Consider the following 14,379-nt stretch of genomic DNA (forward strand, 5'->3'; position numbering starts at 1 on the left):
GTTCAAAGATAGAACATGTCCTATTATTGTCCGCATAACGGACAAGGATAGTACTGTTCTATCAGGGGCCAGCTGTTCCGTTCCGCAAAAAAACGGAATGCACACGGACGTCATCTGTATTTTTTGCAGACCCCAAAATACTGAAAAAACCATACAGTCGTGTGAAAGAGGCCTTAGCGAACCGGATATTCTCAGGTAAGGTATGGTAATATTTCAGGATACCTGCCCTACATCGTGGTAAAGCACTGGGACCCACAGTTAAACACAGTGCAGGCAAATGGAATAGATCCTCAAGGTTCAGTAGCATTTGATGTCATCACAGACATAGCTTGACTGGAGCAAACATTAATTACTTGGTGAGATCGTCTGGCAGTAGTCAGAAATGTGTGCTGGCGTCTCCTCTGTAGGTCACTAGTACTGCACTGGGTACAGGAATGTATATAAAGAAAACAAAGACAAAAACTGGAATGTTTTCCTGGGTACAGGAATGGGTGTACCATAATGGGCACTGGCAATAAGATTGCCTTTAGAACCCTACATGTTACTATAAGTTATTATAGCACACACCCTATATGCTAATTACCCTTCAAGAGTCATCTGGGCAGAGCCATCATGGTGAAGATTCACACACTCAACTCCTGGTTTGGTTGACAATCCACGGGCCAGGATACATCACTTCTCCGTCATGTGTACAGCCTCAGCTTCATCTGTGTACCGCATAATGTCTAGCATATATATGGACATGCTGCACAGCAATACAACACTATGGTAGTAGTTTCTATAGGAACATCAAGTGACTCTGCTTCTGCCTCTCAACTATTGGGGTGCTACAGCGGTCACTTTTAGGGTATGCTCCCACATAGGGGTGCACGGGAAAGCTGATGTGAAGTTTTGTATGCCGTTTTTGATCGGTTTTCTGCAAATAAAAAAAAAATCTAAACAAGTCATTTGTTCAGTGTGTGAATGGAGTTGTAAAACATCATCTCATTGCAATATAACTTCTGACTATAGCAGCCATACCACAGTGACATCGCTGCGTGCGAACGTGCCCTATTAGCGTGCCAGACGACGCTGAAGGTGGTTTCTTATTCACATCATTTTTTGTATTTTGCGTTTTTGTTTTTTATTTAAATTTGAGGAAAACTTTTTACCAGAAAAAAATAAGTTGCAGTGAACCGTCCTAAAGTAAAATTAGTTGAAAGAGGCATAAAAACAGGAGTGATTTGCACACAAATGGGCTTCAAACTTGGCACAAAAGTTTTATTTACAGGGTTAAATTAATTCAGGCCACTTCAGTTTTTTATCACGCGTGTGAAAAACGCATTGCACCTGTGCGGAAAAAACTGAACAACTGAACGCAATTGCAGATAAAGCTGTCTGAACTTGCTTGCAAAATGGTGCGAGTTTCACTGACTGCATCTGGAGCCAATCCGTCACGCTCGTGTGAAAGAGGCCTAAGGCTAAGTTCACACTTCAGTTATTTCCATCAGTTATTGTGAGCCAAAACCAGTAGTGGAGCTACTCAGAGATCAGGTATAATGATTTGATTTCCTCCTGTCCTGTTTTTTACTCACACCCGGTTTTGGCTCACAATAAGGGCTCATGCACACAAATTTATTTTCTTTCCGTGTCCGTTATATTTTTTAGGCGGACTGTATGTGGAAGCATTAATTTCAATGGGTCTGCAAAACAACACAGAAGTTACTCCGTGTGCAATCCGTTTCCGTATGTCCGTTCTGCAAAGAAACGGAACATGTCCTATTATTGTCCACATTATGGACAAGGATAGCACTGTTCTATTCGGGGCCAGATGTTCTATTCCGCAAAATATGGAATGCACACGGACATCATCTGTAATTTTTGCGGATCCGTTTTTTACAGACCACAAAATACACACTGTCATGTGCATAAGCACTAACTGATGGAAATAACTGACATGTTACCTCAGCCTAAGGGCTCATGCACATGACCGTATGTATTTTGCGGTCTGCAAAACAAGGACCCGCACCTTACGGACAAGAATAGGACATGTTCTATTTTCTTGCGGAAAGGCCTTGCAGAAACGGGAATGAACTCAAAGTAATTTCAGATTTTTTTGTCCGGACCCCTTGAAGTGAATGGTTCCGCATACGGGCCACAAAAAAAGAAAAAAGAAAAAAAAAGAATGGAACGGACAAAAAATACATTCGTGTGGATGAACCATAAAATTTTTATGAATTGGGACCACTGATCTCACACTGCCAACATACAGGGGCTGACGCCCCACATTATATGCAGTTGAGCCCAGTGGCCCAAATTCACTTGACTCTTTAAAGGGAGTCTGTCACCACATTTTAGCATGTTAGACCGTTAAAATAGGGTTATGTGATCCAGCCAGAACATAAAAACGGTACCTTTGTTGTAGAAAACAGACTTTTCCTTTTTGCCAAAAATTAACTTATAAGATTATGTTCTGAGCCCTCTCAAGTGCCCAGGGCGGTCTCTCAATCCTCGGAGCCCCAGGCAGGCACCTCCTAAACGGCTCATAACCCCGCCCTCCGTGCGCCTCTGTCCGCCCGTTTACTCCCCTCCCCTGTCCTTTTCCACTGCTGCTGTGTGCGGTCCAAATCGTAGCGGGCGCATGCGCAGTAGGTATTGCGATGCCCTGCCAGGAGCGGGCATCGCATTGCGCATGCGCCCGCTACGATTTGGACCGCACAGCCACAGTGGAAAAGGACAGGGGAGGGGAGTAAACGGGCGGACAGAGGCGCACGGAGGGCGGGGTTATGAGCCGTTTAGGAGGTGCCTGCCTGGGGCTCCGAGGATTGAGAGACCGCCCTGGGCACTTGAGAGGGCTCAGAACATAATCTTATAAGTTCATTTTCGGCAAAAAGTCCGTTTTCTACAACAAAGGTACCGTTTTTATGTTCTGGGTGGATTACATAACCCTATTTTAACGGTCTAACATGCTAAAATGTGGTGACAGACTCCCTTTAAAAACACCAGTTATTCTAAATAGGAAAAATTGTCCGTCTGCCCATTTTGATGCCGGTTCTTGTGCCCAGAACCTGTTCGGACCAGGCTGAACTCAACAGAATTTGGTGTGGGCACCAACTGAGTGCAAGATCAGTGGCCTGAATTGTTTTAACCCTGTAAATCACAGTGTTTTGTGCCAGCTTCTATGCCCATTTGTGCGCCAGTCATTTCTGCTATCGTGCCTCTTTCATTTGATTTTACTTCAGGACAGTTCATTGCAACTTATTTCTCACCGGTGAAACAATTCTTAAAAATGAAACCTACAAATGACGCAAATAGGAAAGCGCCTTCAGCCGGGCTTGCAGCTATTTCGGGCGTAGTGCGGGCCACAGCACAGGGAGCAGCCTGGCTCCGGCCAGACGAGCAGCCGCAGTGACACAAGCGCCAGACTGGCTCCCGGGTGAGCGGCTGGTCTAGTTCACAGTCTAGTTCGCTGACGTCACTTCCGGGGCACAGCCAGCGTGTGTAGGGGGGCAGATAGCCCAGGCGAATGGTCAAAATGGCGGCCGCGCAGTTAACGGACGAGGAGCTGGTTTGTGAGCTCAAGCGCTCTGGCGTGATGCCGGGACCGGTCACAGACAGCACTCGGCCGGTCTACCTGAAGAAACTTAAGAAGCTCCGGGAGGAACAGAGGCCCCGACCGGGAAAAACGCGCCTAGCAAACAGCCAAGCTGTGGATGGGCACTCGGAAAGCCTGGGAGGCCGCCCGCTTTCTAGGGACGTGACGCACAGGCGAGGCGGCCGGCACTACCAGCAGGCGGAGGCCGCTAGGCAGTCTCCGCTCGTGGGCTTCAGCTCCGATGAATCGGATGTGGACGCTGCCTTGGGGGCACATGGCGGCCGCCGGGAGAGGAGCAGCACACCCCAGACAGAGAGGAGCCCGGCCCAGCGGGACTGTATGGACGAGGTAGACGGGCGGAAGGCGCCTGTCTGGAGGGGGACGTGCAGGCCGCACAGCCCCCAGCTTCGCCACGACACTGGGGACGAGGCGGCCAAGAGCAGGGCAGTGAACGGCAGCCGCCTCTCCTGCTGCAGGGATTACTCGGACTCCGACGAGGAGGGCTATGTGGACGCTGAACTCCCAAGCCGCCGGAGCAGGCGGCTGCTGACTAAACCAGCCCGGGGTAACGGCATGGACCCCCCGGGGGAGCCGGGCAGACCGGCCTGGGACAGGGAGGAGCCTCGGGTGTCTCCCAGGCATCGAGCAGCCGCCAGGAAATCTCCAGACGTAGAGACGAGCAAGAGCAACAACCACCTGGGGGCAGCGTACGGCTCCGACGGCCTCTACCTGACCGGCAACAGCCTTCCCAGCCGCCTGTCCCCGGCCAACCACGCCGGCTCCAACCACAGCTACTACCCGCACAGCAGCGGCAAGGAGCGGCCGCACAAGCTGCCCGAGCCCGAGGAGGCGCTGCTGCAACAGTTCCGGAGCGCCGAGACGTCCCCCAGTGCGGCCTTCAGTGCCCACTACCTGTCCATGATCCTGCTCACTGCCGCCTGCCTCTTCTTCCTGCTGCTCGGACTCACCTACCTAGGCATGAGAGGCACCAGCCTGACTGGAGAGGGGAGCAGTAAGTATACAGGGGGGGCTGTGGACCTACCCCGAGGACCACAGTCCCCTTGCTGTCTGTACACTTGTAATGTGGTGATGGTCCCTTTTGGCTAAGGGTCGTTTTGAGTGTGAGCCTACCCCTTAGTGTGTGGGGGTAAGTATTGGCGGTTCTTTCCTCTTGCCCAGTGAATGGCCAGCTTTAAAGGGGTTATCCCATCTTAGACAATGGGGGCATATCGCAAGGATATGCCCCCATTGTCTGATAGGTGCGGGTCCCACCGCTGGGACCCGCATCTACAAGGAGAACGGAGCAGAGAAAGTGGAGGAGGGCGCACTGCGCATGCGCAGCTGCCCTCCGTTCATTTCTATGGAGCCGCCGAAAATAGCCGAGCGCTGGCTCGGCTATTTCCGTCGGCCCCATAAAAAATGAATGGGAGCGTTGGCCGCGCATGTGCGGTGCGCTCCCATTCACTAAGATGGGAGAGACGGGGAGCTGTGCCTGGTGGTGGTCGGACCCTGGGAAACCCGGGGTCCTCCAGCCACAACTCTCCCCGGCTCCGTTCTCGTTGTAGGTGCGGGTCCCAGAGGTGGGACCCGCACCTATCAGACAATGGGGGCATATCCTTGCGATATATGCCCCCATTGTCTAAGATGGGATAACCCCTTTAACCCCCTTGCAGACGAGCGGGTCCGCAGCACAGCTCTCAGCGCTGACTGGGTCAAATAGCATTATATTGATTTGACACGATGTAACCCTTACAGTTCTGGAATGTATTGGATAACATTGGCATAATGCTATGTGAATCCCGTCAGGCCGGGTGCTGCGATGCGGACTCGCTGCGGGAGGAACGCTCGTCTGCAAGGGGCCTTAGAGTTTGGTACATTGTCGGGGTTCTATCAGACATCTCTAGAAGTGATCTGCTTTCTACAGCATTTTTAGGGCCCATTCAGACGGCTGTATGAACTGGTCCGCTCCCATTCCGCAACTTTGCGTAACTGATGCACACCATGTGATGTCCGCATCCGAGGTTCCGCTCCGCGAAAACGATAGCGCATGTCCGCAATTATAGACAATAGGCGTTTTCTCTTATGGTTACGGCCATGTGCGGTCTGCAAATTGTGGAAAGCACACCTCCAGTATCTGTGTTTTCCGAATCTGCAAAACACTACGTCATTTTGTATGCACCCTTTTTGTGTAGGAGAATGGGGTTCTTGCACACGGTACACCCAAATATTTTCTTCAGGCTGGCAGCAGCAGGCTATAGATACACGCCACAAATCTGCCATCCAATGTTTATGGGGGGAGCACGGCTGTTCTCCAAGGGTATGTGCCAGGGAAGTTCAGGGTGTCTCCTTTTGGATTTTATTCTCTGAGGAGTCTGGTACAGCTCTTCTTTCAGAAGACATGTACACTTGGCTGAGCCCAGCCTGCATGTGTATGGGGAGGGGTGTGGAAGCAAGGGCTTGGGGTTCTGCATGCAGTGGATGTCTGTAGTAACATTATTTCTGACTCTTTCCATGTCACTGGTCATCTGTTATGAAGTGGACTAGCAGTTTGTGGGTCCTCTTCAGATTTGGTTGTCTGGCCGGGGCGTGACCACCATTGCACGCTCCTGTAGGGCCACAACTGTAGCTTGCTGAGCAGTTGCCTCCATGGAGCATGAAATGCAGCAGCCGGGCATGAAAACACTTATGCTCAGTCATGCTGACTGGTCTGGCACGTGGGCACATTTTAATGGAGATAGGGGACTGACTTGGTGCCAACCGACATTAGCTTATTTCATAGGTTAGCACAAGATCAAACATGTTGGAAGCCCCTCCATCATTAGTATGGTGGGTGGTCCCCTTACCCTCCTCGCCTATATCATTTGCATTTAGCAGTTTGTGTGGTGCTCAGGCCAGCGCACCTTCTTGGAAACTCAGAATTCATGAGAATGAAGAAGGGAGTGTTGGTACATTCCAGTGAATGAGAGGTACCTGTGATGGGTGGGAGATTTTTAAAGGGGTTTTCCGGGTTCAGAGCTGAACCCGGACACACCTCCATTTTCACCCAGGCAGCCCTCCTGACTTGAGCTTTGGAGCAGTTCACGCAGGGCTAAGGCATTTTCTGGAGTTCCGGTGACGTACCGGGCTCTCCATGGGGCTGCCAGGCGGAGGCTTCCGCTCAGCAGTGAGCCCGGTGATGTCACCGGCACTGGGCGGGCTTTAGCGCTGCCCTAGCCTGTAAAACAGCCAGGGCAGCGCTAAAGCCCGCCCATCAGAGCCAGTGACGTCACCGGACACACTGCTGGGCGAAAGCCTCCACCCGGCAGTGTTATTGTAAATAAAAGAGCCCATGAAATGCTCCGATGCTAACATCAGGGGTCCTGCCTGGGTGAAATTATGGGTATGTCTGGGTTCTGCTCTGAACACGGACAACCCCTTTAATACTGATGACCTGTCCTCTGGCTGGGTCATTAGTACCTGATTGTGGTGGTCTGACATCCGGGATCCTCACCGATCAACAGTTTGAGAAGGCACTGGCTTCTGTGAGTGTTGCAGCCTTCTCTCTGCTTTTCCAAGGCCGAGTGACATACATGTTCAACGGACATGTGGCCTAGGCGCAGCACAGCTGTGTTCAAGTGAATGGGGCTGAGCACGATGCCAAGCACGGCCGCTATACTATGTACAGTGCTGTGCTTAGTGAGCTTTGAGAAGGCAGCAGCGCCAGTGCCTTCTGAATACAGCTGATCGGTGAAGGTCCCGGTATCGGACCTCCACTGATCCGATATTGATGACCTATCCAGAGGTCCCTTTTTGAAAGGTGTGATACTGGCAGAAGGACCAGATTCACCTGACTAAGGGCTCATGCATCCAGCCATTGCCCAGCTGTGGCCGTATTGCGGCCCGCATACAGCGGGTCCGCAATACACGGGCACCGACTGTGTGCACCCCTTATCACGGATGCGGACCCTTTCACTTGAATGGGTCCGCAATCCAGGAGGTGCGGAACGGAGGCACAGATCACAAGCCCACTATGGAGTGCTTCTGTGGGTTTTCTGTCCATGCATCCGCACCGCAAAAAGTAGTGCATGCACTAATGAATAGCACAAGGATTTCACTGCCATTCATGAGCGCTGTGAACGATAATACTGCTGGTGTCTGAAAGCTTCAATAGCAGAGCTCCGTACGGAGCTTTGTTATTAGGGAGGAGGCTGCTGATTTGTCAGTATCAACGGGCTGCCGGGCCATTGCCCCTCCCCCCCCCCCCTTCTCCTGCGCGTTGAACACACAGCGGCAACCGATTAATTATGAAAAAGGGCGGTGCGCGCCATTGCCGGCTGCTGATGAAGGAAAAGGATGGTTGGAATGGAGCCTCTGCTGAGGAAAGACAATGAGAGAAGTGTCAGGCTTGTGCCCAGGTGATGTCCCAGCATGCCCTGCAGGTTTCTATCTGCTGCTGGGAGCTCCATGTGGAGGTTTATGAATGGGAAACTAATAGCCAAAAGGCTACAGAAAACCCTTCTTCTGACCCCTGTGTTAAGGGTCCATTCACACGTCTGCATCCTTTCCACAATTTTGCGGAACAGGTGTGGACCTATTCATTCTCAATGGGGCCAGACTGTGCTATCCGCATTTGCGGATCCTCACTTCCGTTCCACAAAAAAATTGAACCTGTCCTATTGTCTGCAATCGCGGACAAGAAAGGGCATTTTCTATGAGAGTGCCGGCGATGTGCGGTCACAAAATGCAGAACGCACATTGCCGGTGTCCGTGTTTTGCGGATCTGCAAAACACATACGGACACGTGAATAGACCCTAAATCATAACTTTCATTTGATTGCTCTGATACCTAAATGCCTAAAATAATTTTAAAAACCTGCTGTTTCTCTAGATGACCTTATGTTGATAGTAGTGTTAATAGTCTCAAGGGTCTATAAAAGCCGGTACCCTACTTTTATAAACCTTTCTAACTCTATTAACACTACTTTCAACATAAGGTCATCTAGAGAAACAGTAGGTTTTTAAAATTCTTTTTTTTTCCTGTAGGTGTTTAGGTATCAGAGCAATCAAATGAAAGTTCTGATTTAACATAAGGGTCAGAAGCGGGGTTTTCTTTAGCATCTTGGCTATTCGTTTTTTTTTCTATGTAATTACCCTGCACCAGAGGTCTATTTTCCTGTATGGTTAATATATGGAGAGGACTACAGGGTACACTATATACTGTGTAACAGTCCTATATATTGTTTACGAGACTGTCCTATATCTGCCTCCTGTGCATTCGTCCCAGAAGCCACCCACTGCCACTAGACCACTACTGCTCCCTTCCACAATGACCAGACGTCCCTGTTCAATTCTTATTGCATTGAGTTTTGTACAATCTACAGCTCCGATCCCTTTTTGACAGATTTAAAGAAAAGGTAGGGATTCAGTCTTCTGAGAGAGAAATTTTAAAATGGTCAAAATTATAGCAACCTCCTAATGATAGATATTACATACATACATGCGGTCCCCAGCACAGGGTCGTGTGCATGAAGCCTAAGGGCTGTTTCACACGAGCGGATGCCGTGTGTGACATCCGCTCCGTGAATGACAGCCAAGACCCGATGCAGAAGCACGGAGCATTAACATGATTGATAATGCTCCGTGCCTCTCTATGATCTCTTTACTACAAAATCACAGTGAGATAAAGTTGTCACCGTGATTTTGTAGTAAAGAGATCACAGAGAGGCACGGAGCATTATCAATCATGTTACTGCTCCGTGCTGTTGCATCGGGTCTTGGCTGTCATTCACGCAGCGGATGTCACGCACGGCATCCGCTCGTGTGAAACAGCCCTAAGGCCTCTTTCACATGGGTGTCATGTTTTTGGCCCGGATAAGACGTGGGTGCGTTGTGGGAAAATGCGCCATTTTTTTCAGCGCGAGTGCAAAACATTGTAATGCAATTTGCATGCGTGTGAGAAAAATCGCCATGTTTGGTACCCAAACTTCTTCACAGAAGTTTGGGTTAGGTGTTGTGTAGCTTGTATTATTTTGCCTTATAACATGGTTATAAGGGAAAATAATAACATTCTTTTTTTAATCACGAAGTTTTTATTGATTATCTCCAAAAAGTAAAGTTACAATATCACATACAGGGCGTAATAGCGCCTAAACAGTAGTTATTCAATAGCCAAATTCTTAGCAATTATCACTTAAACAATAATACAAGCGTCAATTACACCGCAGAAGAGCATATCACCCCAGCCAGGGGTTCATTGAAGGAGTGAGATTTCAAGGAAAATAAATTAAAGTAAAGAAACACAAAAATATAAATGACAATGAACATGGAAAAGAAATAACAGTCTGAACACAAGGCTATCAGGTGTCTTGCTAACCGGAATCGCAGCTCGAAACCGACACTGACCTCAAGGAGGGCCTATGATCTATGGGTACTCTGGGACAATCTTCAGGAATTTAACACACATACCACTGACTGGAAATCCAAACTGACCATGCGGGCTGGAATTTTCCTAGGGACATAGTGCTAGTATGAGACATCTTTTCGTGCATACAGGTGGATTTTACTAGAGAAATCGCCTCCTGTAGGGGAGGGGTATTAGGGTCCTTCCAATGCTTAGTGATCGTTAATTTGGTTGCCATAAGTATGGACCAATACAGTCCTACAGCTGCTATCTATGGTGTCTATTCCGATGAATAGAAGTGCCAGTTTGTGTGATAGAGGGGGGAGTGTAGGCATAAGGGTGGCCAGTAGGTGCTGCACACTACTCCATAGAAGGGAAACCTTGGGGCAAGACCATAAGATATGGAGGAGGACCCCCCTGTGTCCACATAATCTCCAGCAGTCCGGAGAGGCAGAGGGAAACATCAGGTTTAGTCTATTCGGGGTAAAATACCATCTTAGGCTAGTTTTAAAAATGGCTTCTTGGTGTGTCACACATCTAAAAGAAGAGGTGGCTATTCTGAAGGCTGCATGCCATTGCTCTTTAGAAAACGTTTGATCAAGGTCTTTTTCCCATGCTTTCATAGGGGGCGGTTTTGTCCACTCACTTCCCTGAATCAGAAGATCATAAGAGAGAGATAGGTTCCCGAAAAGGGGAGGTATCAGCGGGAACTTGCCCTCCCTCCCCTTCAGAAAAGATCTTATTTGCAGGAATTTGTAGAAATCCACGTGGGGAATGTGATATTTATCATGTATATGGGAAAAGGATAGAAGATCCTCCTTGTCCATCAAATCTTGCACTGTTTGGACACCCTGGGAGATCCAACTCCGAAGGTTAATTCCCGGAATGTGATCAGCCAGACAATTCATGGATATGACCTGGGGTGGGATAGTCCCTACATTGCCAGTACTGCCCAGGTACAATTTCCACACCTTGAGGGATAATTTAACTGTCTGCAGAGGGGAAGGCCTAGTATCAAGATTCCATAGCGCGCTCATCATTGGTGAGCGGAGTGAGGAGAGGTTGAGAGACGTTCTCTCCATGGTTACCCAGTGTTTATCTTTGGAATCATTCCACCAGTGAACCAGTTGGTCCAGCAGGCATGCTGTTCGGTAGTGTTTTAGGTTAGGCACTCCCAGTCCTCCAATTTTTTTTGTGAGAGGTCAGGGTTGCATATGCTATTCTTGGGTGTTTAAAGTTCTAGATGAAGTCCATCATCTGTTTTTTAGCTTTGTTAAAGAAATGGTCAGGGATCGGGATAGGCAGGGCTCTGAAAAGATAGAGAAGTTTGGGCAGTAACAGCATCTTATACGCTGCAACCCTCCCAAACCAGGAGATCATTTGACTCTTCATATTTTTGATATCTTGCTGTATTTCTTCTAAGATAGGGGGGAAATTGGAGTGGAACGTTTTAGATGTTGGGTGGGTTAGTTGAATACCTAGGTATGAAATACTGTCCTGTTGCCAGTCCAGGGGAAATAGGCGTTTTAGTAGTAATAATTGTTCGGCTGGTATGTTTATAGGCAAGCATTGGGATTTGTCAACATTTAATTTGTAGTATGAGACCCGACCGAAGGATGTCAGTAGGTCAAATACCCCACGAAGGGAGGCTACCGGGTCTGTGCAGACTACTATAATGTCGTCAGCAAAGAGCGCCAGCTTAAAATAACATTCTTAATACAGAATGCTTAGTACACTAGGGCTGGAGGGGTTAAAGGGAGTCTGTCATCAGCATTTCACATTTTTAACCCTTCCCATAGCTTTCGAGCATGCTTACAGTTAATAAAAACGTTACCTTTAGCATCAATCCTGGACTTAAAATAAAACCGTCAAAAAACATCTTTGTAACATATGCAAATGAGGGCTCGCAAGTGCCCAGGGGCGTCGTTACCCTCGTAGGTGCCCTGCTAGCTCAGCCTTTTCTTTGCTTCCCTCCGCCCACCCATCCTTTCCCTCTGACCGCCTATCTACTAACTTGTTGTTTTCCCGAGATCTGTCGGCCGACGCATGCGCACTGCGATGCCCATTCCTTGTACGGCATCACAGTAATTAATGCGCATTAATTACTGTGATGCCATACAAGGAATGGGCATCGCAGTGCGCATGCGCTGGCCGAGGGACTGAGTTAGTAGATAGGCGGTCAGAGGGAAAGGAAGGGGCGGGGGGAAGCGAAGAAAAGGCTGAGCTAGCAGGCACCTACGAGGGTAACGCCGCCCCTCGGCACTTGCGAGCCATCATTTGCATATGTTACAAAGATGTTTTTTGTTACAAAAAGTCCAGGATTGATGCTAAAGGTAACGTTTTTATTAACTGTAAGCATGCTAGAAAGCTATGAGAAGGGTTAAAAAACGTGAAATGCTGATGACAGACTCCCTTTAAAAAAAATAAGTACATTCAATCCACTTGTTCACACAGCCCGGCTTCTTTTGTAGTCTTCTTTGTGAAATAGAACCTTTGACGTCACTGCGCTCATCACATGGTCCATCACATGATCTTTTTTTTACCATGGTGATGGATCATGTAACGGACCATGTGATGAGCGCAGTGACGTCACCACAGGTCCTTTTCCTCCTGCACAGCAAAGATAAAGACAGAAGAGAAGCTGGGCTGCGCAAACAAGTTGATTAAGGTGAGTTAAAAATTTTTTAACCCCTCCAGCCCTATTGTACTAAGCATTATCTATTAAGAATGCTAATATTTTCCCTTATAACCATGTTATAAGGTAAAATAATAATGATAGGGTCCCCATCCCGATCGTCTCCTAGCAACCGTTCGTGAAAATTGCAGCGCATCCGCACTTGCTTGCGGATTCTTGTGATTTTCACGCAGCCCCATTCACTTCTATGGGGCCTGCGTTGCGTGGAACACGCACAAGGAGGAGCATGCTGTGATTTTCACGCAACGCACAAGTGATGCATGAAAATCACTGCTCATGTGCACAGCCCCATAGTAATGAATGGATCCGGATTCAGTGCAATGCGTTCACCTCACACATTGCACCCGCGCGGAAATCTCGCCTGTGTGAAAGGGGCCTAAGTGTTTTGCGGTCCGTAGATCGCTTCCATGCAGGCACTCCTCAAAAGATAGTATATTACGTATACTTTGCCACAACATGGGGATCATGGACCTGTTGAAGTCAATAGGTTCTCATCATAACGCTGCGTGCACACAGCCAGTAACTAGAGATGAGCTAAGCGACATTGGATGCTACATCCGAAGCCGCTTTGCTAAAAAGTTTGTTATAATGCTGTACCGAGACAGATTAGCATTAGAATGAGGCGAAGTCTGTTATTCACAAAGTAGCGTGGTAATTAATTATTACAGTGAAAAACCTTGGAACCGAAGCAGTTTTTCTGTGACCTGCAATTATTTTCCTCTCTCCATGGTGTTCGGAGTCCTAGATCTGTGTGCTGCAAGCGTAAGCAGTCTCTTACATACCACGTGTGCTGAGGATAGGGGCAAGGATTAAGCCTGTATTACACAGGATGATTGAACAAGCCATTGTCGGGAGGGAAGCATTCCCTAGTGGAGGAGACCACTTCTATTATAGGCAGCAATCTCCTCTGTTGCATGGGGAGGAGCGATCGCTATGCCATCTCTCATCCCCCTGCTGTATAGTAGGTTTCCAGCAGCAGATCGCTAATGGGCCCCTTGCAGGCGAGCGTTTGTCACGCTGCAAGTTCGCAGCGCAGCTCCCAGCACTGAATGGGTTTCATAGCATTATATTGATTTATGATGCTATGTAACCCTTACAGTTCTGGAATGTATTGGATAATACTGGCAGCATTATGTCGGTGTCATCTAATACATTCCAGAACTGTAAGGGTTGCATAGCATTATATTGATTTTTGATGCTATGTGACCCCCATCAGTGCTGGGAGGTCAGGCCTGGAGCTGTGCAGTGGACTTGCACCGTGACATGCTCGCCTGCAAGGGGCCTTAGACAGCACTATCTGCCCTATCTGCCTCCAGCAAGCACTGATGGATTTTTTTTTCTCTTATGCATGCTTAAAAATCAGAATTGCCCGATGAATGAACGTTTGCTTGTTCATCGGGCAATCAGTGGCAGTATTGCACTGCTAGATGATTGCTCATACGAATGCTTGTGAGTGGCCTAGAAGTATGCATGTGTATGCAAATGTATTTTATACATTCCTTGAAGGAAAGAAAGAAGTTCTTCTAAGCTCTTATAGCAGAGAGAGGTAGTTGGGCAGAAGCTGCTGCCTTCTCCTTTGTGTGCTGATCTTCTGCTGAAGATAGGGCAGTGGGAGGATCCAGGAAGGGGCATTTATTGTAAAACATGATTTCCCCAGTAGAATCCCATAGTCATGTTTAAAGTTTAAGCTAACAATCTGAGTTTACAAGTTTTTATAGCCTAAGGCCGCAT

General features: G+C 48.3%; 1 protein-coding gene across 1 annotated transcript in view; it reads left to right on the plus strand.

The window, feature by feature from the left end:
- Positions 1–3,475: 3,475 nt before the first annotated feature.
- Positions 3,476–14,379, plus strand: part of LEMD3 (LEM domain containing 3) — a 37,617-nt gene continuing 26,713 nt past the window's right edge. The window contains exon 1 of the mRNA XM_044280490.1: positions 3,476–4,586. Coding sequence (XP_044136425.1) covers positions 3,506–4,586 — 1,081 coding nt within the window. The 5' untranslated portion in view covers positions 3,476–3,505. The remainder of the gene's footprint in view (positions 4,587–14,379) is intronic.

This window comes from Bufo gargarizans, chromosome 2 (genome assembly GCF_014858855.1).
Source record: "Bufo gargarizans isolate SCDJY-AF-19 chromosome 2, ASM1485885v1, whole genome shotgun sequence".
NCBI lineage: Eukaryota > Metazoa > Chordata > Amphibia > Anura > Bufonidae > Bufo > Bufo gargarizans.